The 26424-nt window shown below is 52.1% G+C and overlaps 1 protein-coding gene across 7 annotated transcripts in view; it reads left to right on the forward strand.

Annotated features, from left to right (window-relative positions):
- TEAD4 (TEA domain transcription factor 4) overlaps positions 1 to 26424 on the forward strand; it is a 70092-nt gene that overhangs the window by 26934 nt on the left and 16734 nt on the right. For 6 of the 7 annotated variants that reach the window (XR_006204652.1, XR_006204653.1, XR_006204654.1 and 3 more), the window contains 8 exons: positions 885 to 1139; positions 14555 to 14619; positions 15091 to 15153; positions 18902 to 19030; positions 20122 to 20165; positions 20684 to 20739; positions 23095 to 23234; positions 24334 to 24507. Coding sequence is in view for 4 of the 7 variants with exons in the window: in XM_042945525.1 (XP_042801459.1) it covers positions 885 to 1139; positions 14555 to 14619; positions 15091 to 15153; positions 18902 to 19030; positions 20122 to 20165; positions 20684 to 20739; positions 23095 to 23234; positions 24334 to 24507 (926 nt within the window). In the remaining 3 variants the exon portion in view is untranslated. The remainder of the gene's footprint in view (positions 1 to 884; positions 1140 to 14554; positions 14620 to 15090; positions 15154 to 18901; positions 19031 to 20121; positions 20166 to 20683; positions 20740 to 23094; positions 23235 to 24333; positions 24508 to 26424) is intronic. The other variant, XM_042945527.1, reaches the window with a different exon arrangement.

Here is a 26424-nt window from a genome sequence, read left to right on the forward strand (position 1 = left end):
GACAGAGTGAGACAGACATGAGTGGGGAAGGGGGGCGGGGTGCACAGAATCCAAAGCAGGATCCAGGCTCTGAGCTGTCAGCACAGAGCCCGACACGGGGCTTGAACTTACGAACTGTGAGACCATGACCTGAGCCGTAGCAGGACAATTAATCAACTGAGCCATCCAGGTGCCCCAAACGATTTAGTTTTAACTTCAGTGACTAAAATATTTATTTGGTTCTTTTTCCAGTCTGCTTTGTGTTTTTTGATTGTGTCTAATTCTTTCTCATGTTTCCAATTCCTTGTTTAAGTCGATAATTATTTGAAATACCATTATATAATAGTTTTTATCTGATAGTTCAGTTATCTCTAGTTCTTGGCTCTAATTCTATTGAATCTTGATCATGGTAGATTGTTTCCTCTTTCTTCTATGTTGTAATTTTAGATTTTGAGAAGCTCTTTAGCAAGATTTTATCTTTGGGAATTTTCTGCAGTATGGGTTAAGACTGTCTTTTTAACCTAGGGTTTAGGCAGACAGACAGTCTTGTCATATTTTGTCAGTATTCTTTTTGCTGAAGATTGAGATTTAGTTCTGAGTTCCAACCTCCCTGTATCTGTCAGGTCATCCCAGGTGCCTGGGATGTTTGTGCTCACTTAACAGGGTGGGAAGCTTAGGTCTACAGAGGGGACATGACCTGCCCCAGATTCCAGGTCTCTTGATGCTCCCAGATCTTTCAGTTCATTCCTTATCCCCTGGGTCCCTGGCCTTATTCCCTCTGAGCTCCTGTGCTGTGGGTGGCCAAGCAAGGAAGGGCAACTGATCCTGGGGCTTGGCACTCCCCTGGGTGCCCCATCCCATGGACATGTGTTCTTCCACCGAAGCGGAGGTTTCTGCCTAAACAGGTCCAACGGGCGCTCCTCCAAGCGGAGCCTTGGAGGGCAAGGCCGGCACCATTACCTCCAACGAGTGGAGCCCTCCTAACTCCCCTGAGGGGAGCAACGTCTCTGGGGGCAGCCAGGCATTGGACAAGCCCATCGACAATGATGCGGAGGGTGTATGGAGTCCGGACATCGAGCAGAGCTTCCAGGAGGCCCTGGCCATCTACCCGCCTTGCGGCCGCCGCAAAATCATCCTCTCGGATGAGGGCAAGATGTACGGTAAGGAGCCTGTTGGGGTAGGGTGGCAGGCCCCTGCCCTCGTGATCCAGCTCTGGAAATAGGGCCCAGCAAGGGGCCAGGCACAGCAACCTTGGGGTTCTTCAAGTAATGCACGGGGGAATGACTGCTAGGGCATTTATCAGGTGGACGCTGCTTCCACTGACCTGGGTTCCCAAAGTGTGGGAGAGTGTGTGAGGAGAAGCCTTAGAGTGGGAGAGAAGCTGTGGTAGAAGGCTTGGGAAAGGAGAAGAATAACCCCCTCCCGCCAGAGCAAGCTGGGAAAATCCCATAAGCTGTTCCCCAGGCAAATGCTTCATGAGCTCCCAGCTCCCTACCTTGACTGTGAAGGGAGGTTAGGAAGGTGGTTACTGGACTCACTCATTCCCTCATTCATGCACTCAGTCGTGAGGCTTCTGCGTGCCAAGCCTAAGCGGGGAAGATCTGGACCCTGCTCACAATATGGTGGGGGTAGGTGAGGTGAGCACACACATGTCTGTGCAACACGACAGATGTGGAGTGTTGCAGGAGAGAGTCAAGCAGAGTGCTGTAGACCTTTCCCTCAGGAAAGGTCCCATTGAGCTCAGAGTGATCTGGAAAGCCTTGATCTTTGTGAGTGGCTGAGGATTCAGAACGTTCAGAGATACTTTATGTCCAGTAGCCCTGTGGGAAGAACCAAGCAGTCTGCCTGGGGCTGTGCTGACTTTTGGATGGAAGAGAGGTTATGTGGAAAAGTAAAACAAAACCAAAAACTGAATAGCTGTTGGAAGGCCCAGGTCAGGCTTTCATTCCCAGTGGAAAGTCTCCCAGTACCCCCAGCTTGAAACACTGGTCTTGGGTAGGCGGTGGGAGGATTTCTGTAACTGGTTGGCACCCTTGACAACAGAGGGCCCTGCCCTGGCTCCCAACAAAATGGTTCTAGGCCAGGTATCCACCCCCAGAAGTTTACATTCAGGTTCTCTCTCCCCCATCGAACGCTGGTGCCCCTCCCTCCAACACAGTAAAGGGCGCTTTGTGAGGGTTTCGTGGGAGCTAGCTGTATTCACCTCAGAGGGCTGCTGTGAAAAATGACCACAAACTGGTGGTTTAACACAGCAGAAATGTATTCTCTCACAGTTAAGGGGTCCAGAGGTCTGAAGTCAAGGTGTCTTTGGGGTGGTTCCTCTTGGAGGCTCTGAGGCAGGGTCTGTTCCAGCCTCTCTCTTAGCTCCTGGGTCGCTCACAATCCATGGCCTTCCTTAGCTTGTAGCTGCATCACTCCAGTCAGTGACTCTGTTGTCCCACGACTGTCTTCCTGTGTGTCCTGACCTCTTGTAAGGATACTAGTCACACCTAATCCAGTGTACATCTTAGTACATTTGTAAAGATCCTGTTTCCAAATAAGGTCACATTCTGAAGTTCTGGGTGGACAAGAATTCTGGGGGGACACTATTCAACTGAGCTCAACTGGACTGAACATGGGTCCTGTGTGTTACTGCCTTGGGGAGTATAGGGCTCTCACAGCACCTGGTACTCACTCTTTACCTGCAGCTTTACCTACAAGGCCAGAGTGATTCCTCTCTTTCTTTAACTTGTTGGGAAAGCAAGGTGGGCAAGGTGGACCCTGGATCTCGTCCTCGGGCACCAGTTATAAGTTCTAACTGCTCATCTCTCCTCACCAGCCCTACCGCTGTGGCTTTGCTGGATCCCTACAGAGTCTGTCTTACTTCTGTAGGTGTCCATGCCCTGCATCGTCCTCCCCACACCCCGTACCACCCCTGCTCTAACCACTTCCTGCTCTAGTAGTTGCTTCTTATTTTTGGCTCCTTGGGAATCCTCATGGAGAAGACGGTGGATGCGTATGGAACACCTGTTGGGTGCTAGATGTGGGATCAAGCGCTTTACCTAGTTTCTTCCCATAGAGCTGGAGAGGAATGGAGAACTGATGTTCTAGGCTCTTTCTACTACTTTAGTGGAGAATGGGATGGGTATTGATTAAGAGCTGAGGTGTGAAGGTATGAAGGGGTTGGGGGGAAGGGGAGGGCAAACTGTTTAGCTTCAGAGTTGTCAGGGTCTCTTGTGGGGAAGCCGTGATGTGTGCCCGGGACAAGCACAAGTTTTCTGGCAAACACAAGCAGCTAAGAGGCATTCAGGAAAGGGCAAGAGCTGAGGGTACCTGTGGAGATGGCAGAATGTGGAAGAATCAGCAGACATTTATTTGGGTGCCACTGTGGACCAGACTTTGAATGCTGAGATGTTTCTTTGTGTGTGTGTGTGTGTGTGCATGTATGGTAAAATATATATAACATAAAGTATATTCTTTTAACCATTTGTAAGTGTACAGCTCAGTGGCAGAAAGTAGATTCACATTGTGGTGCGGCCACCAGCCCCATCCATCTCCAGAACTTCATCTTCCTAACTGAAGCTTCGTACCCACTAAACACTACATCCCATCCCCTCCTCCCCCCAGCCCCTGACAACCACCGTTCTGCTCTCTGTCTCTATGGATGTTACTGCTCTGGGCACCTCTGAGAAGTGGAATCCTATGGTGTTGTTTGTTTGCCCTTTTGTGACTGCCTTAGTTCAGTCAGCGTAATGTCCTCAAGGCTCCTGCACGTTGCAGCCTATGTCAGAACTTCCTTTTCAAGGCCAGATAACGTTCCACCGTATGGATAGACCACAGTTTGTTTATCTGTTCACCTGGTGGTGGATGTCTGGTGGGGGGATACTTAGTTTTATTTAGTGGTTGTGGGTAGATATTTCTCTCCCCATTTCACATTTAAAGGAATTGGGTTAAGAGACTTTGTTATCAGTCAGCAGACGATTGTAACTGAGCCAGTTTGGGAAGTGCAAGCCTGAGATTGTGACTGAGCCAGTTTGGGAAGTGCAAGCCTGCGGGTCTCTGGCAGGCCTTGGGTTGGAATTGTTTGGCTGGAGGGGAGCTGTTAAGTGGTGGGGAAACAGGCTGAAAATGGTGTTTGGCAAACTGCCCTGGCCATGTTGGTGTCCCTTTTGTGGTTCTCCTCCTGTGTAGAGAGACCAGGAGGGGGATCACACAGGGGAGGACCTGGGAGGGAGGGAGGGGAGGGGTGCAGGGGCCTGGAGCCTCTTAGTTGTGCCAAGGAAGATAGAGGCTCTCAGTGGTCTCTGATACCCTTTATCGCTTCAATCTTTTCAAGGAGAGGAGGGAGGAATTATAATCTCTGGTTGCAGATGTAGAGATAGATAGAACCTCAGAGAGGCCAAGAGTTTCTCCCAGAGTCTCTCAGGTAGTAAGTGCGAGAGCCACGGGTAGAACCAGTTCCCCTACCCCCAAGCGCAGTGCTCCCCCATCACCCTGAACGGCCTTTGTGTGCTCTGTGAAGCCTGCCCCGCCTGCTCCTCTCCTCCCTGCACCACCTCCCCCTTCTGCTTGGCCCCGGCTCCAGGTGGGCCAGGCTCTGGGCAGGGGCACTATGAGTCTGATGACTCACTCAGCCCCCACAGCACCTGTCTTCCCTGACTACAGATCCTGCTGGGGTCCAGACGCTGGCTTATCCCCATCTCCTCTTACCAGGCATGGGGGCTGAGCCAGGGCAGGACCTCGCAGGGAGTCGATGAAGGGGCCCTCACTCAGCAGGGGCTGCCGTCCAGCTGGGAGGTATATATAGCTCTGAGCTCAGCCCCGTGTGTGTGTGTGTGTGTGTGTGTGTGTGTGTGTGTGTGTGTGTGTGTGTGTGATATGGGACCCGGGAGGTGGAGGAAGAGGGACAGGCTGCCAAGCTGACTCAGACGTCACCTTACTCTGGCTGCTCTCCTGCGTCTTCTCATCTTCCCTTGGGGACCCTCTCTTGCCATCCTCCAGTGCCTGAGCCCCTGAGAGCCCCACTCCGTACACACCCCGCTTCCCACATTCAGAGGCCATCAGTTGTTTTCCAGGTGGGCCAGCCCAGTGGGGCACAGGGTGGGAGCTGAGGATCATCAGGGTGATTCCAGGGCGCCCAGAGGAGGAGTCTAGAGCTGGAGGCTCTGAGGACAGGAATTAGGCCTGCTCCCAGCTCTGGCCCCAGTGCAGCCGAGCAGGACACTGAGGAAGGCCAGGCAGACATGTGGATAGCATGCAGAGCTGCAGCACAGATTAGCGCCTGTGACTTCTGAGCTGAGCCTCCCACATTTGCAGACAGGCTCCCGGGGCCGCTAGCCGTCTTCGCTCACAACTGCCTTCGTTTGTGCCCCGTCACTGTGTGACCCTCGCCCTGGCATCGCCATGCTGGTCACTCTGACCTCCTTTGGCCAGCCTGGCCTCTGGCCCCGTGGGCAGGTGGTGGGGAGGTGAGCGTGGGGCAACTTGTCACCCCCATCTGCCCGCACACTCTGTCTTTCCCCCCCTCGCAGCTCTGCCCTGGTCCCCGCTGTCTTGCCATCTCTGCCTTGCCTGCAAGAGGGCTGGCTGGCCAGCTGTGTCTTCTCTGTGTGTCCATTCCTTCCTGCCCACCATGCTCTTGAATCTCTGAGCTCTCCTGGCCTCTCTTCCCTCTTTCTGCTTCTCCTCTCCTTGCTTTCTCCATTGTCTCACTGGGTGCCCTGTGGCCCAGGCTTCTTGTTCTTGTTACCACCTGGGCAGCTCCTCTTGAACAAGCTCCCACTGCCCTGAGCCAGGCCTGGGCTGAGGGCTGCAGCCTCTGTTGTCCACAACTGCATGGGACAATGGAGGGGCAGGAGAAACATCTTTAGAAAGTAATCTCATGGCACTTATGTTGTGTATAGTGTTACTCAGGGGGCTAGGCTATCTTAGAAGTTTTCTGGAAGGAAGTGTAGCATGAGCAGGGTAGAGGAGGGAGGTGCTCAGGGAAGGGGGAAGACAGTGAGCACCCATCCAGAGGAGGGACTCTGTGTGGTGGTTTTGATGGGCGTTGTAGGCAGGTGCTGCGATGACCACTGTCAGAGGTGAAGAGACCCTGTTTTGGATAACTCACACAGCTAAGGAGAGGCAGAGTAGGGACTAGGCCCAGGTCAAGGCTCTGGTCACTGAGGTGATGGGACAGCGGTCAGTGCCCTCATCTGAGCTTCTGCCCCCTGCCACCACCATGTTCCTTGGATCCTCCACTGCCCTTTGCTCTGTTGCTCTGTGGTTTCTGGCTCCCTTCTGTGTACCCCCCCCCCCCCCCCCCCCCCCCCCCCGGTTTACAATGCTAACTTCATGCTTCTGGAGGCCTGATGATGTGACCCTCAGTTCAAACTTGCACTGGTGTGGCCTTGGGCTGGTGGTCTAACCTTTCTCAGCCTCAGTTCCTCATTTTGTACAACCGAGGAGTGATGACAGTAATGCCACCTTTTTGTTTGGTTTTGGTTACATTCATTTATTTTATTGTGGGAAGATATACATCACATAAAATTTACCATTGTGACCATTTTAAGGTACAGTTCAGTGGCATTAAATTCGTTCACATCGTTGCTGCCATCCCTGTCATCTGTCTCTAGAACCTTCTCATCCATCCCAAACTGAAACTGTAGCCATTAAACACTAACTCCCCAACCCCCTCCCCCAGCCGTAGGTAACCTCTGTTCTGTTTTCTGTCCATATGAATTTGCCTATTCTTGGTACCTCATGGAAGTAGAATCAATCATACAATATTTGTCCTGTTGTGACTGGCTTATTTTGCTTAGCACAGTGTCTTTAGGGTTCACCCTTGTTGTAGCCTGTGTCATAGCTCTATTATTTTTTTATAGCTGAATGATACTCCGTTGCACAGATACACCACATTTTATATATCCATTTACCTCTTGATGGACAGTAAGTTGTTTCCACCTTTCAGCTGTTGTGAGTAGTGCTGCTCTGAACATGGGTGTGCAGGTATCTGAGTCCCTACTTGCAATTCTTATGGGTATAGACCTAGAGATGGAATTGCTGGATTGAATGGTAATTGGAGGTCACTTGTTGAGGAAGCACCAAACTGTCTTCCAGTGGCTGCACCATTTTATGTCGTTCCAGTGGTACACAGGGGCTCCAATTTCTTCACGTCTTTGCCAACAAAGACGTGTTACTTTCCGTTTGTTTGTTTTTTTAATGGTCATCCTCGTGGGTGTGAAATGGCATCTTGTTCTAATTTGCATTTCCCTAATGATTAGTGATGTTGAGCATCTTTTCGTGTGCTCATTGGAAGAAGACATGACCTTTTAGTGTTACCGCAGGGATGGGAGCCCATGGAGGTGCCCAGAGAGCAGCAGTGGAGTGTAGAGCTGAATGGGACGTGTCCTCTGCCCTCAAGGAGCTTGAATGTTAGTGAGGGAGGAAGACAGGCGCTCCAGTGACTTTAGAGAAAGGCACAGACCCCTGTGCACCCAGACTTGGAGGTGGGAGTGGGCACACCCACTTGGGTGGGGATCAGGGAAGGCTTCTTGGGGCGGCAGCCTTGAAGGCCGAGTAGGATTTCACCAGAAGCCTCAGAGCCCTCCAGGGACAACGGTGGTAATAGCTCTGATGTCAGGCCTAATCACTGCCTTCTCAGGCTTCCAGGCTTTGGGCAGAAGTTTCTTCTCCACAAATAGCCTCCTCCTCCAGCTGCAGGTGTTTATAGCTTCAGCCGATCCCTGGACAGAGAGGCCCCCAGGCCATCGGGATTAGGGCTGTTGTGGAGGAAGGTTGGCCTCCCCCCCCCCCCCACCAGTCCCAAGCTGCCAGGGTGAAATGGAGAGCTCATAAGAGGCTCCCTCCCGTGAGAGGCCTCTGGTGAACCAAAACACTGCACGTGCAGATCTGTCTCCTCTTGGGTGGGAGGCTCTGTGCCCAGGTTCTCAACTTTTCCAATTTTGAAAACTAATAGCTTTCAGCATAATGGGGCCTTATGAACAACCTGAACAACAACCGCTCACCTTACTGACCTTACTGACTTTCTGCTAGGTGGTAGGTGCTTCACTTCCTTTGTGCCATTTAATACCCTTATGGCCCAGACAGAGGGCTGGTGCAGAGAGAGGAGGCAATACAGAGGAAATGAGATGCAGAAATGGCCTGTTCCAGACAGGGTTGTGCAAACGGGATAAGGATTTCAGTGGTAGTGTGTGTTCAAGGAAAAGCCTGGGGTGGCTGGCAGGTACGTGTGACACTGTATGTGGGGTTGGGAGGAAGTGGTGGTGATATGTGGACCCTGCATCGAGAACGCCCCACCCTCAGCCTGTAGTTAGGCCAAGGCTGACCTTTGTCCATCGGCTGTCCTCACCCATGGTGGGATGGGGCTGTGGACATGAGGTGGGGGCTGTTGGACACATGTCCCCTGACAGATGGGCCACAGTCTGGTGGAGGTGTCCTTTCCAGCCCCACCCAGGCCCTCTCTTGGGTTGGCCAAGGCCACCTGCCACACTGTAATGCCCAGCTGCCCCCACCGAGGTCCAAGCTGGCCTCCCGCTGTCCCAGCATGTGGTCTCTGAACTGGAGGGGAGAAGAAAGGCCTGGGTTTTAGCAGCAAGTGGCAGAGCTGGGACAAGGATGCAGGTCTCTTTCTCTCCCACTAACTCATCTGGATTTTGTACTAGTTTCTTTCGGCCCTTGCTCTTTGCTGACCTTGGCTGTAGTTTCAGGGCTCTGCCTCTGAACACATGCTCCCTACTTCTCTCCGCTTCTGCCTTTGACTCTGTGGCTTCCTGACGTCTACATCATCCAAAGCACATTGGTTTCTATCAGCTGTGGGTACCACTGTCCATAAGAGAATGAAAACAGGTGGGCAGGCTTTTGGGTTCAAATAGTCGGCTCTTCCTCCAGCACCTGGGTCAGGTGAGGGGCAGTCAGACATCATCAAGGACTTATTTCATGCAGAGCCCCAGAGAATTGGGGGATCAGTCCAGAGGGAGGAGCACAGTGGTCTTGCAGAGGAAGTTCCCAGCTTGGCGAAGGGAGGGCAGTCATTGTATCATAGTCATGAAGCCTTAGAAATGTATGTTCTCATGGCACCTGGAACACTAACAAACTATGTGACTTTCAGTAAATCACTTCCCTTGCTTGGGCCACAGAGTTGTCTTCCTTAGGCTACACTGGACCTGTGGGATCTCCAGGTCCAACCCTTCAGAGAGACGGCCCTCAATCCCATGTGAAATAGAAGTAATTCTGTGCAATACTGAAGAGACAGACTATAGAACCAGATTGCATGGATTTCAGTCTTAACTACCTGTTGGCCTGTGACCCTGAACAGCTTTCCAAACCTCTCTGTACCTCGATTTCCCTGTCTGTTAAATGTGACAGTAGTAGCAGCTGCATAGAGTTGACATGAGGATTGACAAGGAGCATGCAAATAAAACTCCCAGTACACATCATGTATTTGCACAGGTACTAGCTCATATAAGTGCTCAATAAATAAATGTTCACTATCGTAGCTCTTGTTACAAGAGGGAAAGAAGCTGTAGAAACTCCCCATGTATGTGTAAAGCCTGGATTAGATGCCAGCTGGCCTGGAGGCAGAATGGCCAGGGTGACCTCCAAAGCACCCCGGTGGCAGGAAGGAAGCTGTTTGACCCCTCTTGGCCCAACACACCCACAGAAGCCCAGCACTTCACTCCCACCCAGGGGGAGCTCTCGACTCCTGGCATTGCCTCTGATAAGCAGAACAAGGCTGGGTGGAATAATGGTCTGAGATGAGCTGGTAAGGGAGGGGAGGATGCACAAGTTGGTAAAGGACAGCTGAGCCAGCCCAGACCCCTTGGGTTTGGCTCCCATGGCCCCCACTGCTTAGCCCAGGGCCAGGATGGCCTGTCTGGTTCCTGAACTCTGTAGCCGAGGGCAGAGGCAGTTGTGGGGCTAGGAGGGGCTCTGTCTTCGTGACCTGGGGCTCTCACAGGAGGCGAGCCATCTGTAATGTCTGGAGTAAGGGTCTTGGCCACTGGAGGACACAGGCCTCCTCCCTAGCTGCTGCTGCTGCTTGACATGTACTGTAGAGGATGTGCCGCTGCGTAAAGGGCCAGGACGCTGGCCCGGTGTTGGAGGCGAATTCCCATTAACTGAGCAGCACCTTCTTGGTGCCAGGTGCTCACTGTACCGCCCGCAGTGGCTGCACCAGTGCTCAAACCCAGGCAGCTGGTCCTAGATCTGCTGGTAGACAATCTGGGTGAGATTTTCTGACTTCAGTTTTCTCCTTTGGTAATAGGTGTAATTGCTGGCCTTTCAACAGGCAGTAGGGAGGTTTACCGTGAAGTTGATGGGGCTAATGCTTCAAGACCATCACTAGTATATGCCCCTTCCAAAGTCCCTAAACCTTTTATTATTCTTTTTTTAATGTTTATTCATTTTTGAGGGTGAGAGAGAGAGAGGGAGGGAGGGAGGGAATGGGGGAGGGGCAGAGAGCGAGAGGGAGACACAGAATCCGAAGCAGGCTCCAGGCTCCCAGCTGTGAGCACAGAGCCCGATGAGGGGCTTGAACTCATGAGGGGCTCGAACTCATGAACCGTGAGATCATTCATGACCTGAGCCAGTGAGATGCTCAACCAACTGAGCCACCCACGCACCTCTAAGCTTTTTATTTTTAGTTTAAATTTGGAAAGTAGTTTTATTGGAATATAATTACCATACAGTGAACTATACATACATATTCAAATGGATAATTTGGTTGAGTTTTGACAGACATATACACCTATGAAACCAATTACTATCATCAAGAGAATAAACATACCCATCTTAACCTAAAATGATCTTAGCCTAATTTTGGTTTATATTTTAAATTCTTTTTCTCAATGAGAGCCTTCCAATTTTTAGATGCTTTAGGCTCCCCCCAAATCTGGATTTGTTCCTGCATGGAGAGGGTCAAATGAGACTGGGATAAGAAATCACTTTAAAAATTATGTTGGACTAATCAGAAGTAAAAGGGTATTTGCTTTTCTATAACTTGTACCTTAACTATAGAAGGCTAAAGAGCCTTGTGGGACATTTGGCCAGTATCATATCACTATTTAACATTATCCCTTATCATTCATTTAACAAATGTTTGTGGGAACCTGCTACAGAAAACCGCAGGCAATGTTCTAGGTGTTGGGTGTGAATCCCTGTTCTCAGGAGCTTTCCTTCTGCTGGGAGTGGGGAGGAGGTAGGCAGTGCTCCGAGTAAGTAGGCAGATCACATGGCATGTGAGAAGGTGCTATGAGAACAGTAAAGACAGTAGGCAGTCCAAGGTGGGTAGGCGGGGGCTGACCTCAGTTTTCAGGGGAGTGTTCAGGGAAGTGGTCTCTAAGGCAATGGCATCTGAGCAAAGAAGGTGTCAAGGGTGTGAAGGTGAGGTTGTGGGCCACATGTGACTGGGCTGAGAACAGGGCACATAAAGGCTTTCAGATGGGCATGGGTCAGGCAGGTCTTAGGAACAGCCAGGAGACCGAGTAGCAGGTGACATAAGTTCAGGGAGGGGCTGAGCTGGGGATGGAGTGAACAGATCCTGTGGGTCTCTCTAGGCCATTGTAGGGGCTTGGACACTTATAATCTGAGGGAGATGGGAAGCCACTGGAGGGTGTTTGAGCCACAGGATTGCTGTGGCTGCTGTGTTGAGAATAGGCTGATCAGGGGATCCAGGTAGAAGGCTATTCTAATAGTTGAGGCCAGGGAGGATGGGAGCTTGGACCACGGAGGGTGAGGTGGTGAGAAGTGTCTAGATTCCGGTTATACAATTGACCTTTGAACAATGTGGGGGTTAGAGATGCTACCCTCCCCCCAGACACAGTAGAAAATCCACGTATAACTTGAACTCCCCCAGAACTTAACTACTAACAGCCTGCTATTGACCAGAGCCTTATCAATAATATAAACAGTCGATTAACACATATTTTGTATGTATTCACTATATCCTTATAGTAAAGTAAGCTAGAGAAAGGAAAATGTTATTTAAAAAATCCTAAGGAAGAGAAAATACATATGGTACTGTGCTGTATTTATTGAGAATAATTCATGTGTAAGTGAACTTGTGCAGTTCAAACCCATGTTCTTCAAGGGTCGGCTGTCAAGATTTGCTGATATACCCTTTATTTGACAAACAGGGCCAGATTTTGGAGATGCCGACCTGAATGGGGATGTGTAGTCTCTTGCTCTGAGGTGTGAGAATCTAACAGAAAAGACAGATAGAACTGATAGGTTGCTCCCTGCACACAAGGTGTGGGCTAGAGGAGCAGCACGAGAACACAATGGTCTCTGATGCCATTCAGACGAGTGCCCCCTGCCTTTCCCACCACCCGCCCCGGGACTCTCCAACTTGCCCTTCTCAAGAGCATGTCCTCCAGCACTGCAGTCAGCTTCCTGGCTCTCAGGAACCTTCTCTCTCCCCTTGCTCTTCTCCTTGCTCCCAGGCTGGTCTCTGAACTACACTACTACACTGCTGGACTCAGTCTGATTCCCTCAGATGTTAGCTCTTCCTGCCAAGTAGCTGGGCAAACTCTGCTACAAGCGTGTCTATGGTGGGGTGGGGGCTACACTGCTCCCACAGGCCTGTTTGTTTTACAGGAAAGGAAACTGAGCCAAAGTTAAGGTCTGTTTCCTAAGTCTATAAAAATTTGGTTGGAATAATCTTGAGAAAATACCCTAAAAAGGCCTGTTTTATTTATTTATTTATTTATTTGTTTGTTTGTTTGTTTGTTTGTTTGTTTATATTTAATTTTATTTTTATTAAATTTTTTTAAATGTTTATTTTTGACAGAGAGAGACAGAGTATGAGCGGGGGAGGGGCAGAGAGCGAGGGAGACACAGAATCCAAAGCAGGCTGCAGGCTCTGAGCTGTCAGCACAGAACCTGATGCGGGGCTCAAACCCACAAACTGCGAGATCATGACCTGAGCCAGTCGGACGCTCAACCGACTGAGACACCCAGGCGCACCTAAAAGGGCCTGTTTTAAGAAGAGAAGTCTGGGTAAAGGTCCATGGAGGAATAAAATCCCATTGGCCACGGTCCCATAGCTCATTTGTGGAACCACTGGGCTAGCATCTGGCTCCCCAAATCCCAGTTCTGTGACCCGTGTATAGTCACCACTGGTGATGACTTAGACTCTCTGGCAAGTGATAATAGCACTTCATAGCTGCAACATGAGTGTCTCAAGTTAGACATGGGGCAGGACTGTTGAACTTTATTCAGACATTTGTTTAAAGGAGGCTTTGGAATACCTCTCCCTGGAGAGCTTTGAGAAGAGCCACCTTGCTGGATCCCTGTTTTAGGTGCAGACCAGCCGGCAGGTGATATCCTCAGGGTCTAATCCTCCCTCCCTTCTTTCCCTGACACAGACAGTCCAGTGCTCAGGCCAGCTAGTCTTTCTGGCAGATGAGACCTCTTCAGGGTGGCCTCTTAATTCAGCATTGGCAGTGGGGAAAGGTCAGCTGGGGGGCCAGCTTGGCCTTGGCTGTGCTCTCTGCTTACAGCAGGGTGGCGGACAGCCTATTCATCACCACCACCCCACCCCCACCCCCTGCACCAGCAGTCTCCTTACTCATAGTCACAGTCCTCCAGGCTCAACAAGGGCCAGCAGGACAGGGCAGGCTGTCGGCTGTGCCCTCTGACCCCAGAGCTGGACCAGGGAGGTGGTAGCTCCTGCTGAAATCCCCTTGCCCTCCCTCTCCCCAGCCCAATGCCCTTCTTTATGGTTTAATCCTACCCAGTGGTCAAGGTCCAGCTGAAGGCTCACCTGACCACCCAACCTGAACTGACCCCTTGTGCTCTGAACACACTGTGTGTTCCCTGTCTGTGGCACGCACTGGAGTTACAGCATGGGCACACGTCTCTCCTCAGCTAGGTGGCAGTTTCTTTGAAGACGGAACCTCTTTTCATAATTGCATTTATAGTAGTAGAGGACACAGGTGGCTCCTCACAGTTTTCTGAGATCCCTTAGATGCAGCTTTAGCCCCTAGCAAGGTAGGCCCATGGTGCACACTCAGTATTACTTGTTGACTGGTTAGAGCCATGGAGCTGGAGTTGTGGTCTGTCTGGGTTTTCTTTGAGTTAAGCGCTTCAGACCTCCTCTCTGGGGACCCTCGGTGTCTCAGCACGTATGTCCCCCATCCCCGCTGCTGCTCACAGACCAGACAAGACATCTTGTAAGGCCCTGCTCATATGGAGGTGGTGGAAGCCGCGGGGACTGCATGGGGGATGGCCAAAGCCCAAGCACCTCCCTGCAGCCTCTCAAGTGTGCAGAAGGCCCCAGGAGGAGGCAGGACTGTCAGGCTGCTGTAGAGTGGAGGGGAGGAGGTGGCCTCTGAGAGGGCTCCCCAAGTTTGTGTGGGTCCCACAGCCCTGTCACCTCCTTGCTCTCAGGTTACCTGTCTCCCACCAAGGCCTCAGTTTCCTCTTGCTGCTGGGAGATCTGTGGGATCCAAGGAGGGCAGGAGGGAACCTGTAGAATCCTCACCCCAAGTACCCAGTCAAGGTGGCCAGAGGATGAGGGAAGGGATCTCCCAGATCGTCCTGTGTGCCTGCCTTTTGTCCTTCTTCTGCTGAGAAGCTGTTGGTGTCTCTGTAGGTCGGAATGAGCTGATTGCCCGCTACATCAAGCTCCGGACAGGAAAGACCCGCACCAGGAAGCAGGTGGGCCCTGAAAGATGAGTGTGAGTCCCAGGGGCAGGTACCCCAGTTCCAGCCTGCTCCCATGGTGGGCCAGGGCCTCTGTAGGCCCCAGTGTGGATTCCTGGTGGGGCTGGTTCAGAGGGGTTGTGTCTTTTTGGTGTGCCACAGATAGTTCAGTTTCCCTGTGGTTCCTGTTGCTATCAACTGGGAGGAAATCCCTCACCTTACAGGGGAGTCAGCAGCCCCCTCCCCTCTCCAGGACACCAGAAGAACAGAGGACAAAGTACTGGCACTATACTTGTATTTATTGCCAAAGTCTGGATTAGCTGGATATGGAGGGACTGAAGGCCCACCATTGACTGGCCCTTTCATTCATTCATTCCACAGATGTGGATTGAGGCTGAGGAGGGCGGTGCTGAGGGTCAGGGAGCCAGAATGGGGAGCACAGGCCTTCTGGGAGGTAGGGACAAGAGCCTTCTCTTCCTGCTGCAGGTCTCCAGCCACATCCAGGTGCTGGCCCGTCGCAAAGCCCGCGAGATCCAGGCCAAGCTAAAGGTAAGGCAAACAGCAGCAGTGGGAGGGAGGACCTAGAGCATGGGTGGGGCCAGCTTCCTAGAAGTTGGAGCTCCTTTTCCAGCAGGAAAAGTCTTCCCTTGGGTTCAGGGGCTGGCTGTTTGTGTGCAGAGCCAGCATGCTTGTTGGTGTTAAGAAGACTGGGATTTAGCCTATAATCGTGCTCCTGTCTATATAGGGAATGACACTTGACTTCAGAGCCGTGTGTGTGTGTGTGTGTGTGTGTGTGTGTGTGTGTGTGTGTGTAAGTATGTGTGACCACCAGGCTCTAGAGCATCCCCCCTCCCTGGACAGAGTACTTCCCAGATCACAGTGGGATTGTCCTCCATACCCCCTTCCTTGAGGACGTCCTTGAGTCACTGGCCCCTTATTTGCCATCTGCTGAGCCTACAGGGTGGTCAGGCTTGGGAGGCATGCTGTGGGTGGTGGGGTGGGGGTGGGTTGTACTGTGGGAGCTGGTGGAATTCCTTCCTGCACTCTGCTCTCTGAGATGGGCAGTTCTCTCCCCTCCCCAGGTCAGCCCTACCTTACAGGGCCATGCCCCACAGGACCCCCCCTGGGGCACTCTGTTCCCCACAGGACTTAGGCCTCCTGGTCGCTGGAGCCAGGGGACCCTTTTGGTGAATGGCAAGAGGAAGTGAGCCCCCACCCCACCATAGACACGCTTGTAGCAGAGTTTGCCCAGCTACTTGGCAGGAAGAGCTAACATCTGAGGGAATCAGACTGAGTCCAGCAGTTAACACACTTTTTTTTTAAGCAGCCGGGTCCCCCTTCTCCCCCCCAAACAAAATATCACCCCAGTATGTTATCAAAGGGGCTACTCCAGTCAAAGCTAGGTTAGTGAGGAATAGGCCAGAGACCCTGCTCCCATCTGCTTCTGATGCTCTGTGGCTCTTGAACCCCAAAGTAGCTCATAAACCAGTTAAAAACCCCTGAACTAGAGGAGCTTGAAGGTCCCGTGTGGCTTCAGTTGTCCGTGATCCTGACATGGGAGGCTCCAAATGAGTGGTGGGAACTCCCAGGAAGCCGCACCCCGCTGCCCACTCAGCCCAGCTGTCCCCAGCCCCCACAGCTGCAGCCCGGCACCTCGTTCCTTTGTCCCTGGGACAGCTGGCTGGGCCTCAGCTGTCACTCCCTTTCAAGCCAGCACACGTACCCTCAGACACCCTTGGGTCCTGGAGTCCAACTTGAGCCCCACTTTCCCTCTCCGGTCTGCCTCTCACTGGGACCCTGGCAGGGGGCCAGAATGGAGACAAGACTTTACAGTGTTCTGTTTACAGCCATCCAGGGAAACTTTTAATTCCCTTGGGGACCATCTGTATGGGCACATTTGCTTCAAGGAATCGCACCTACCTTTGTCCACAGGCTGTAACTTGGAGGCCTGGGAGAGCCTTCGTAGACCACTGGATGGACATCAAGGGCAGCCATGAGCCCCTTAAATAATATGCAAATCTTTATAAGAGTTTTCTTGGGGAGATTGGTTTGAGGATTTTGTCATATTCTCAAAGGGGTCTGTGACCTAACATAATCCCTGGTGGACAGACTTCTATTAATTAGATAGAAATCCTCCAGGACCCGGGATTTGGTGTAGCATGCTCTGCCCTTGTACCATGTGAACTTGGATGAGTCACTGACCTTCCTCAAGCTCCATTTGGTTTAAAATGTAAAATGACAGAGTTAAGCAAGTTGACGTCTGAGGTCCTCTCCAGCCCCAAAATTCAGTGACTCCCTGGCCTTATAGCCTGGCCATTTGATGTCACTCCTCATAATGTCCTTCCTACTTCCCCTTGATTCCTGTCCCACCCTGGTGAGGACGTGGTTTCCTGAGTCCCAGTCATTTGTTTAGATCAGCTATCCGGGAAGGGACGTAAGTGGCTGACATTGAGCGGATGGAGCTCTCTGGCTTCATAATGTAGTTGTTAACCACAGAGGTCTGCAAGCTTTGGGAAGGTACGGCCTGCTGCATCATACATGTCCTCCTGGAGGGAGAGGCCTGAGCCAGCTGGCCTGGGCGTGTTTGACTTCTTCCTCCTGAACAGTGCAAGTGTCCTTGGGAAGAGGCCACCTTATGCTGAGTAGCTCCCTCTTTGGTTATCAGGGAGCCTCTGAGAGCAAGGCCCAAGTTTGACCCCAAAAGGACAGTGGTTTGAGGATGACCCATCCACTCAGAAGGGTTTTCTGTGTGTTCTGTGGTGTGCGCTGGGTGCTGGTAAATGTCAGTGTCCATCCTCCTCACTCCCTGCCCCGTGTCCTCCGCCCCCCTACCCCGGCCCTGCAGAGGCCCAGAGGTAAATTGATAATGCCAACTGGGGCCAAACTCTCAGGCCAACCATCACCACTGTCAACACCGTAGTCACATAAATTCTCTGAGCCTCGGTTTCTTCATCTTAAAATGGGGATCCTACTGGTCCTGTTGGCCTCACAGGAGTGCTGTGATGTTCAGAGTCCACGTGTGGGTCACCTTGTGCCAAGTGAGTGCAGATGGTCCTGGAGAGGCTGAGTGGAGGGGCCTTTGGAATCCTGCTCCACAATCACGAGGTGTTGGGATGCTGTCGGGGGCCACCAAGGTGGTGCCCGCCTCACAGGGCTATGGTGGGGACTCAGTGAAACTGTCATAGAATGGCACCTGTAGGCTACAGGGACCTCCATCGCTTCTCCGGGGTGACTCAGTTATGACTCAGGACAGATCTGGGTCTACCAACTTCATTACCAAATAACAGCTAATTTATTTTCTCTGTTTAAAAATATTCATCATAAAGATAGAATTTCTAATCTGAGCTCCTGAGTTGACATAATCCAATCTTTTGGCCTCAATTAAGCTATACATGCTGAATAATACTTGCCATTCCAGTCTATAAATGTGGTCTTATTTTGGACAAAAACACAGTTCCCATCAGGCTTTTTGAAATACAGAAATCTCAGTACTGAAGTACGGTCTCATCACTTTTGAAGACCTGTGGGATTAGGACACTCCGGATGGGAACTGCTGGCTTACACACATGTAAAAATTGTTACTACTATTATTGTCATCATCACTAATGTCATTAAGTGCCTGTTTGTTCCTCACATATGCTTCCCTGAGTACTTCTTTGTTCAGAGCCGGTGCAGGGTGAACCCGTTTTTGGGGCCTTTGGACCCAGGGAGGGCAGACCGTACGTGTTTACATCCTGACATGGAAAAGTCTGGGGGTGCCTCGGGTGTCCACAGTGCAAGGGGAGACCCCTGGGGCAGGCCTGAGACAGGTGGGGCCACAGGAGATTGCCCCATGCCTCTAGACAGTTTGTGTGACCGAGGATGACCCCTCCTGTCCATTCGAGGAGGGCTCTGACATATTTATGTATCATCTACTATGAGCCAGGTACCATGCCAGCTGCCAGTGGTGTGGAGGTGAGCAAGGACTAAAAAGCTTCTGTTCTCAGAGTATCCCCGTGGAGACACCGCCTGGCAGATGGTCTCCAAAAGGCCCTTTAAGCTCTAATAAAATAGGCTGGACACGTATTTTGCCCCATTGACAGATGAGGAAACTGATCAGAGAAACCAAGTGACCTGCACTTAGTCACAAACAAAGTTAATAGCACTGCAGGGGCATAAGCCTTGGCCCTCAGGGCCTTGTCCAGGGCTCTGGCCACTGGCGATAGGACAGCTTTCCTGAGCACAAGCTCAGACCCCGCCTTGCCCATGCCTGCCCTAGTGACCACTGCTGAGGCCCTCCCTTCCAATGTCTCCCCAGGACCAGGCAGCTAAGGACAAGGCCCTGCAGAGCATGGCTCCCATGTCGCCCGCCCAGGCCATCTCCGCCACAGCCTTCCACAGTAAAATGGCCCTCGCCCGGGGCCCAGGCCACCCAGCAGTCTCAGGGGTAAGTGGGGCTGCCTGGAGCCAGAGACCACACCAGCCCCTCCTTCTCACTCCTCCCCCTCCTGAGGAGCCAGAGGCACTGGCCAGGCCACATTTCTCTCACTTGAGTCCTCCCAGGCCAGGAGAGCCAGGGGGAAGGAGGGACCAAGGGCCAAGGGGCCACGCTGAGGCACAGCTCTGCTGGCATCGGCACCACCTTCTCGGGGGCCTTGACGGTGACACAGCAGACCTCCCACAAGGGGCAAAGCAGCTCCCATTAGCTGACCAACCAAGGAGCTCTACAGAGTTGGCCTGATTGACAGGTGAGGGGGCTGACGCCTGAGTCTTTGGTGTAACATCAGCATGCCCCTGAGCAGCTCTCCACCACTCGGCCCTGTCCCGGCTCCCCCCTCCCCTCTGCTCCTCAGCACTGTTCTCTTTCCAGTCGGAGAGCTGATGTTCAGGAACAAACGCTTGTTTGGGTTTTAAATTTCTTGGCCACGGCCAGCTTGGTCACCCTTTCAGAATGATCTAGAAAGGCTCCTCCTTTCTAGGGCTGTGTCCTCACAAGGTTTTCTTGGCTATAGGGTCTACATGGGTCTTCACCATGCACCCATAGCACTGCCCTAGGCGTGTAGGGAAGGACCTCACCCCATGCTCAGTGAGCCTCTCGTTCAGGAGTTTTCAAAGTGTGCTCCAGAGACTGCTAGTCCATCAGAATATTGCATAGATAGGGAACAAAGTAATTCTGTGTGTAAGGAAGTTTGGGACGCTTACACCTAAATAGGTTTCTTGACCTTGGACTGTTCAGGCCTTATGTGCTGCTACGCACTGTGGGCCTCTAAGGGAGGAATACAGTTGCTGTAATTCTAAACCTGGGGTTTCTCTCAAGGAGCACCTTCTTGGCAGAGTGTGTCTAGAGACTAGAGCTCCTTGAAACACACTTTGGGACACTGCTGTAACCTAGCCCAGTGTAGCAGTGCTGACTCTCCTTACTGCCCACTGGGTCTAGGCCCCCAACCCTGCCTTCCAGATGAGGCCCCTGCTCGGTCTTCCCACACCACAGCCCTGGTGCATGGGGCTGTGCTGACTCTGTGCTTTTTGCCTCCTCAGTTTTGGCAAGGAGCTTTGCCGGGCCAAGCTGGAACATCCCATGAGTGAGTATGGCCTGCTACCAGTTGCTCTCTGAACTGAACTTGAGCCTGTGAACTTGTGCTGTTGAGCCTGGCTCCCAGTATGGGACAGGGTAGCAGTCTGGGGGCAGCCTTTCAGGAGGGGCTTGAGCTTTGGGATCAGGCTGTCCTGCTTTTTAGGCAATAGCTCAGTCTGTGGTGTGGACACGCTGGGGTGGCATTTGCTGAAACTCCAGTCTGTCCAGCGTGAAACAAGGCCAGAGCTTGGGACCCTGAGGGAGAGAGGCTAGGAAGCAGACCTCTGGCTGGCTTGGGAGGGAAGGAAGGAGGGAGGAATGGATTTTCCCAACAGACATGCTGCTTCTGTGGGTCATCCATGAAACTTGAGGGACTTGGCAGGGGAGGGAGCAGGTGGCCAGAGCCCATTAAGGCCACTTATGCTCAGACCACTGGGGCCAGCCACACACAGCGTTGGACACTGCCAGAGACTCCTGGGCTGCAACCTGCCCAGGGCTTACACCTCCTCTCTCCTGTCTCCGTAGTGTGAAACCTTTCTCTCAACAAACCTACGCTGTCCAGCCTTCGCTGCCTCTGCCAGGTGGGTCGGCAGCGCACAGCTCCCGTGCACCTCGCACACCTGCAGCTCCTGCCCTCCAGGTCCCGGCCCCCCGACAGCTGGATCCCTCATGCCCCTGTTAGATGCTGCCCTGGCGTGTGCTCAGTCTCTTGGCCCCACCCCATTCTGTGCTCCTGCCACGCACACCTCTGCCGTGCACCAAGCCCGCCATGCCTCTCGGGTTGTTTGATACACTCAGGGCTTCCAGGGGTGCACACGGGTCAGAGGGGGCGGTCCTTGTGCCCCAGGGCAGCTGTCCCCCGGCCATCTTTCTATGCTGCATGTGTGTCCTGTGCAGCTTGGCTCCTGGGATGGCTTCCCTCTTGGTGATGCTAAGATGTCTCCTTCAAAATGGGAGGTCCAAGGAGAGCGTGGCTTTGTTGCCTGGAGCCACTTGTGAGGAGAGGGAACATTCCTGGGCAGAGGCCTGGAGCATAGGTAGGGCCCCTCCCTCTCACTGCTCAGGTAACCTGCCCTGTCTTTGCTTCTTTCTCATGGAGGTGCCTTACCTCCTTCCTCTCTGAAGGGCAAGACAGGATCCTTCCCCTTAACCACCTTTTCTGGCTCGGGGAATGACTCCCTGCTGACCTTCTGGCCTGGCTGGTTCTGTTCTGAGAGCAGCCCACCACCCTCCTGGTGTCCCTATTGCTACTTTCTCCCAGTGATCCACCCTCCTGTGTGTCCCCTCCTCTCCCTGGCCTCACTGTCTTGGTTCAGGCCCACCTACTCTTGCCTGGATTACTGCAGCAGCCTCTTAACCTGACACCGGTTTTATCCCGCTTCCCCCTTCACCCTGTAATTTACCCCAGGGACCTTTTTAAAGCATCAATCCCACCATGTGGTTCCTAGGCTTAAACTCCAATCCTAAAATAAATAACTAACTAACTCACTCACTCACTCACTCACTCACTCCAATCCTGGCTCCCTGGTGCCTTCTGGGTACAATCTAAACTCTGTAGTAGGACTTGCATGGACCTCCTTGGTAACTTAGCTTTCTCTCCTCTCCCTCCTTCCCTCCATGCCCCCAGCCCCGCCCTGCCTCTGGGCTGTTGCTCAGGCCTCCTGGAAGCTCCTCTGCCCTGCCCCCACCCAGTTTAGGCATCCTGAGGGCTCTGCACCCCCATCTGGCACTTGACACTCTATTGCTAGTATCTGGGGTTGGGGGGCAACGTCTGTGGCTGACTGGTCTGTGTCTTCTGTATATCCAGTCATGTCTGGCACATAGCACTTGTTCAGTGTCCAGCATGGCCCTCCTCCCACCCCTGTGTTTCTTCTCTGTCTCCTTCCTTGAATGCTCCCGAGTCACCCACCTGAGCATGTGGGGCTTCCCAGCCTGGAAAGCTGGTGTCTGGAGTTCTGTCTCACTGCTTTCTCACGTCCCATCAGTAACTAAGGCCTAGGATGTGCCTCCTCTATCCCTTACTCTTCCCTCCACTACACCGCTTTCATTCAGGCCTTCATTTTTCCACTGGGAAAACATCCCTGGGACCAAGCCTCTGACCGCCTCACCCCTGCCTAGTCCTTCCCTCACACTGAGTAGGATCTTTCAGAAATGCATGTCTGATCAGTTCACTGTCCTCCCTAAAATCCTCTGTCCCTCTCAGACTCTCAGGCTAAAATTCATGCTGCTTAGCCCAGTTCCCCCGTCCGGCTCATCTCTTGTCTTCGTTTCCTGCCACTGGCACAAACCCACCCACTCTCCAGTTCCTCTGAGGACGGGGCTTCTCACAGCTCCTAGTTTGCCTCTGCCGTGTCCTCTGCTTGGAGCACCCTTTCCCCTTTCTCCCCTTCTGCCTGTACTTACTATTTCCTTCAAGCATCACTTTCTTGGGAAAAACCTTCCCTGCCCACCCCCAAGTGCATACTTTGTCAATTCTTATCACACTCATTACTTCTGTTATTAGCAAACCTGTAAGGAATGCCAGGCACTGTTCTAGGGGCTGGAGAGACTGCAGTGAACAGATCCGGAAACTTCCAGTTCTCATGGGGCTTCCATCACTATAGCAGTCAGTGTGTCTGGTTATCTTTGACCGGACCAGAAGTTCCTCCACAAGAACGTAGTTGTGCTGCTCGGAAGCCCTCAGCCCAGCTGGCATCCCGGCCCCTCCATGCGGCATCCATTTTCCCTTGAGGACAGTTCTGTACGGGGGGCCCAAGGGGCCTAACTTGTACCGGGCCAGGCACTCCCCTCCACCACCCCTGCCGGGGGTGGGGGTCCCATTTAGGGGAGGCAGGAGATGATTCCCTTGCCAGCACAGGGTCTCACGGCTGGGCCTGGGATCCTCGCAGAGGCTGAGGTGTGGACCCGTCCCCATGTGCCTTTCCTGCTGCATGCAGGGTTTGAGTCTCCTGCAGGACCCGCCCCATCGCCCTCAGCGCCCCCGGCACCCCCATGGCAGGGCCGCAGTGTGGCCAGCTCCAAGCTCTGGATGTTGGAGTTCTCTGCCTTCCTGGAGCAGCAGCAGGACCCTGATACGGTAGGTCCTGGCCTGGGTCTGGCTGGCTCTCCCACCCTCTCCTGTTCCTAGAGGTTCTTGCTCCCATGTCTTTCCAGCTCTTTTCCCACCCGCTTCTGGCTTCCTGCCCTGGCCTTCTGCCCCACTCCACTTCTGGGTTTTACTTAGATGTCCTGTTGCTTCCCAGTCTTCCCTTCCATTGGCCCTCCCCCTTTCCTTCATCCTCCCTCCCTCTTCTTTCCTCACTTCACCTCCCTCTTTCCCTGACACTGTTGATGCTCCCACCCCAAAGCCGTCCCCTGGTTTCTTTTTCTATCCCGGTTCTCCTGGCCTCTCCCTCTGCTGCTCCCTCTCTGATCTGTACTCTTCCCTCCATGCTCTCTGCCCTCCCACCCAGCACCGCTCCCCCTTTCCCCTGTGGCTCTGAGGAGCCTCCTGTGTCTGACCCATATCTTTGGGACGGTAGCAGAGAGAGGAGCCCCATCCCCACCCTGTCTCCTTCAGGGTCCCATGTCCCTGGTGACCAGCGTTACCTGCAAAGGTCAGAGGAGGAGGAGGAGCTAGAGGAGGCTGGGCTGACAGGGTGCCAGAGCCTGGGGGACTTCACAGACCATTTCACACTGATGTTTTCAAACTTGTTTTTTCAGCTGAGGCACCCATTAATCATACTCTTTCTCAGAAGCCCAGTGGGTACAACAGAAGAAGTAGACTTTGGTTGTAGCCAGGTGCCTGTAAGGGACACAGAGGCAGCCTAGCCCCCATCTATAGGGTGGAGCACCGTTTGAAAACAGCTTATCTAGGTCAGTGGTCTGACGTGACAGATGAGATAACAGAGGCCCAAAGATAGAAAATGCCCACCATAGCCAGGGCAAGAATGATACACATAACTGCAATTTATTGAGTACCGACTAGGTGCAGGCACAGCACCAAATGCTTTATACCCGTTAACTTTGCTTTACATTTGATCCTTTTACTGTCTCCATTTTACCAGTTGGGAAACTGAGGCCCAGAGAAGTGAAGTCACGTGCTCTAGGTGGCATGGCTGTGATCTGAGCTCTGGGCTGCTGTGTCTGCCCTGATACCTTCTACCTGTCCCTGAAACCAGCTGTTCTCTCCACAGTATAACAAGCACCTGTTTGTACACATTGGCCAGTCAAGCCCAAGCTACAGTGACCCCTACCTCGAAGCCGTGGACATCCGCCAGATCTATGACAAATTCCCAGAGAAAAAGGGGGGACTCAAGGAGCTCTTTGAACGGGGACCTTCCAATGCCTTTTTTCTTGTGAAATTCTGGGTAAGCCCTTTGATAAACTCTTCCTTCCAGTCCCTAGTATGTTGATGATAATGAGGAGAACGGAGGAAGAGTGAGCATAAGGTGCCCCTTCCATGAGTGGAAACCCGGGGAAGGCAGGGCCAGTGCAGAGTGGGGAAGCAAGCACAAAACGGCCACACAGTGGCGGGAGGCTGAGACAGGGAGCCAGCCAGTGGTGCTGGAGGGCCGAGCTAGCAGAATCAGTCCCTCTTCTGAGAGGTGGTGATGGCATCCGGGTCTGGCCAGGAAATGCAGCCTCTAGGGGGCTATAGCGCTGCAAACAGACCTCAGGAGACACTGAAGGGGGCGTAGGCAAAGAGCCAACTTGGAATGTTTGCCAACTCCTGAGCTGGTTTCAGGGCTGGAACAGAGCAGCTCTTGGGCTGGGCAGGGCTTGGAGAAGTAGGCTGTAGGATTAGGATAGGTCACCCCAAGAGGAGTACCTACCCAGCTTGTCAAACAGCTGAGCCCGTAGGCTTTGCCTCTGCTGCCTTCCCTGCCTCACCCCTGGACGGGTTCTGTGTTGGGAGAGCCCCCTGCTTTTGAAACATCTCCTCTAAGACTAGGAGGTGTAGTACCTGCGCTGGGAGCTTACCTTCTGGGGGCCCAGTATACGCAGAAAAGGGGTGCAGGGAAGAGAGTCAGACAAGTGCACACTAAGCCAGTGGTGAGGAAGTGCAGAAGTCCTTCGGGCATGCTGATTGGAGCCTTTGAACAGTTTCAGAGTATTTTACATATAATTCCAGGTGGCTTAAAGGCCGCTGGCTGGGAATCTCCAGCCTGGGCTTCTATAATCAAACCCACGGGCCTGGCTGTCTTCAGAAGAGACAGTGCTAGAACTGAGACTCGGGGCCCCTGAGCTTTAGGGTGCTTGGCTTTTACACACTGCAGGCTTGCTATATGAGCAGAATGGAAGTTGGACCTGGGCCTTTAGGGATGGGCCAGATCTATCAGGATCTGAGCCTGGCAAGGGCTGGTACAGCCTGGGGGAGGCATAAGGAAGTGGGCTCTAGAGGGGAAATCATGGGTACAGGTGTGTGAGAGGGAACAATAGAAAATAAGACTGGAAAGGCAGTTGGATCCTGAAGGTCTTGGTCATACAAGGTCTGGGTTTTAATCTATCCTGGGATGAAAAATAGGTTGGTTATATTTTCTTTTTATCTTATTTTTAAATCAGTGAATATTAACTAATACCAAAGGCTTATAATGAAAAGTGTCAGATTTTTGTCCCACTCCTCCCCAACCCCAATCCCCAGAGGCAGTTGATGTAAATTTTCGCTTGTTTATTCTAGGTTTTATCTCCTGAGTTCAAAGTCCTACCTTTATATTGCTATACCTTGATATCACAACTAAGACATTCTGTATTTATTCCGGTACTGTAGAAAAGCATCAGCAATGTTATATCACTTTCCCCCTCATCACCTCAGTACTATCATATACAGTAAGTTGTATAATTTAATAAAAGCAATAAAATGTTTACATTTTTGACCATGCAAAATGACTACCAGAGAGCCAAGAATAATGCTTATGATGTAATTATGTGTTATGATCACGTTTTGTTTTTTGTACAACTTTCTTGTTTTTTTCTTACAAATAAATGGCTTTCTTACTTGCATATTTCTAAATAAACCTATTATTAAAATTTTACAAATTGTTCCATCATAACCATCATATAAATTTTTTTTTTTTATTAAGTTTTTCCCCAAATGCTATCAGATCATTCATCAGTTTACCCTTTCTCCTGGAGATTTTCCTCCCGGGTGCCTCTGTTCTGCTCCAGTCTGAACTGGTTATTCTCTACACCTAGACTGCTTCCACTTTTCTCCTGTATTGAATCTATGGCTTTCCAGATCTCCTGTTTCTCTCTGTTTGGTGTCCCGCTTATTTTGCTGGAAAACA

This window comes from Panthera leo, chromosome B4 (assembly GCF_018350215.1).
Source record: "Panthera leo isolate Ple1 chromosome B4, P.leo_Ple1_pat1.1, whole genome shotgun sequence".
Classification (NCBI taxonomy): domain Eukaryota; kingdom Metazoa; phylum Chordata; class Mammalia; order Carnivora; family Felidae; genus Panthera; species Panthera leo.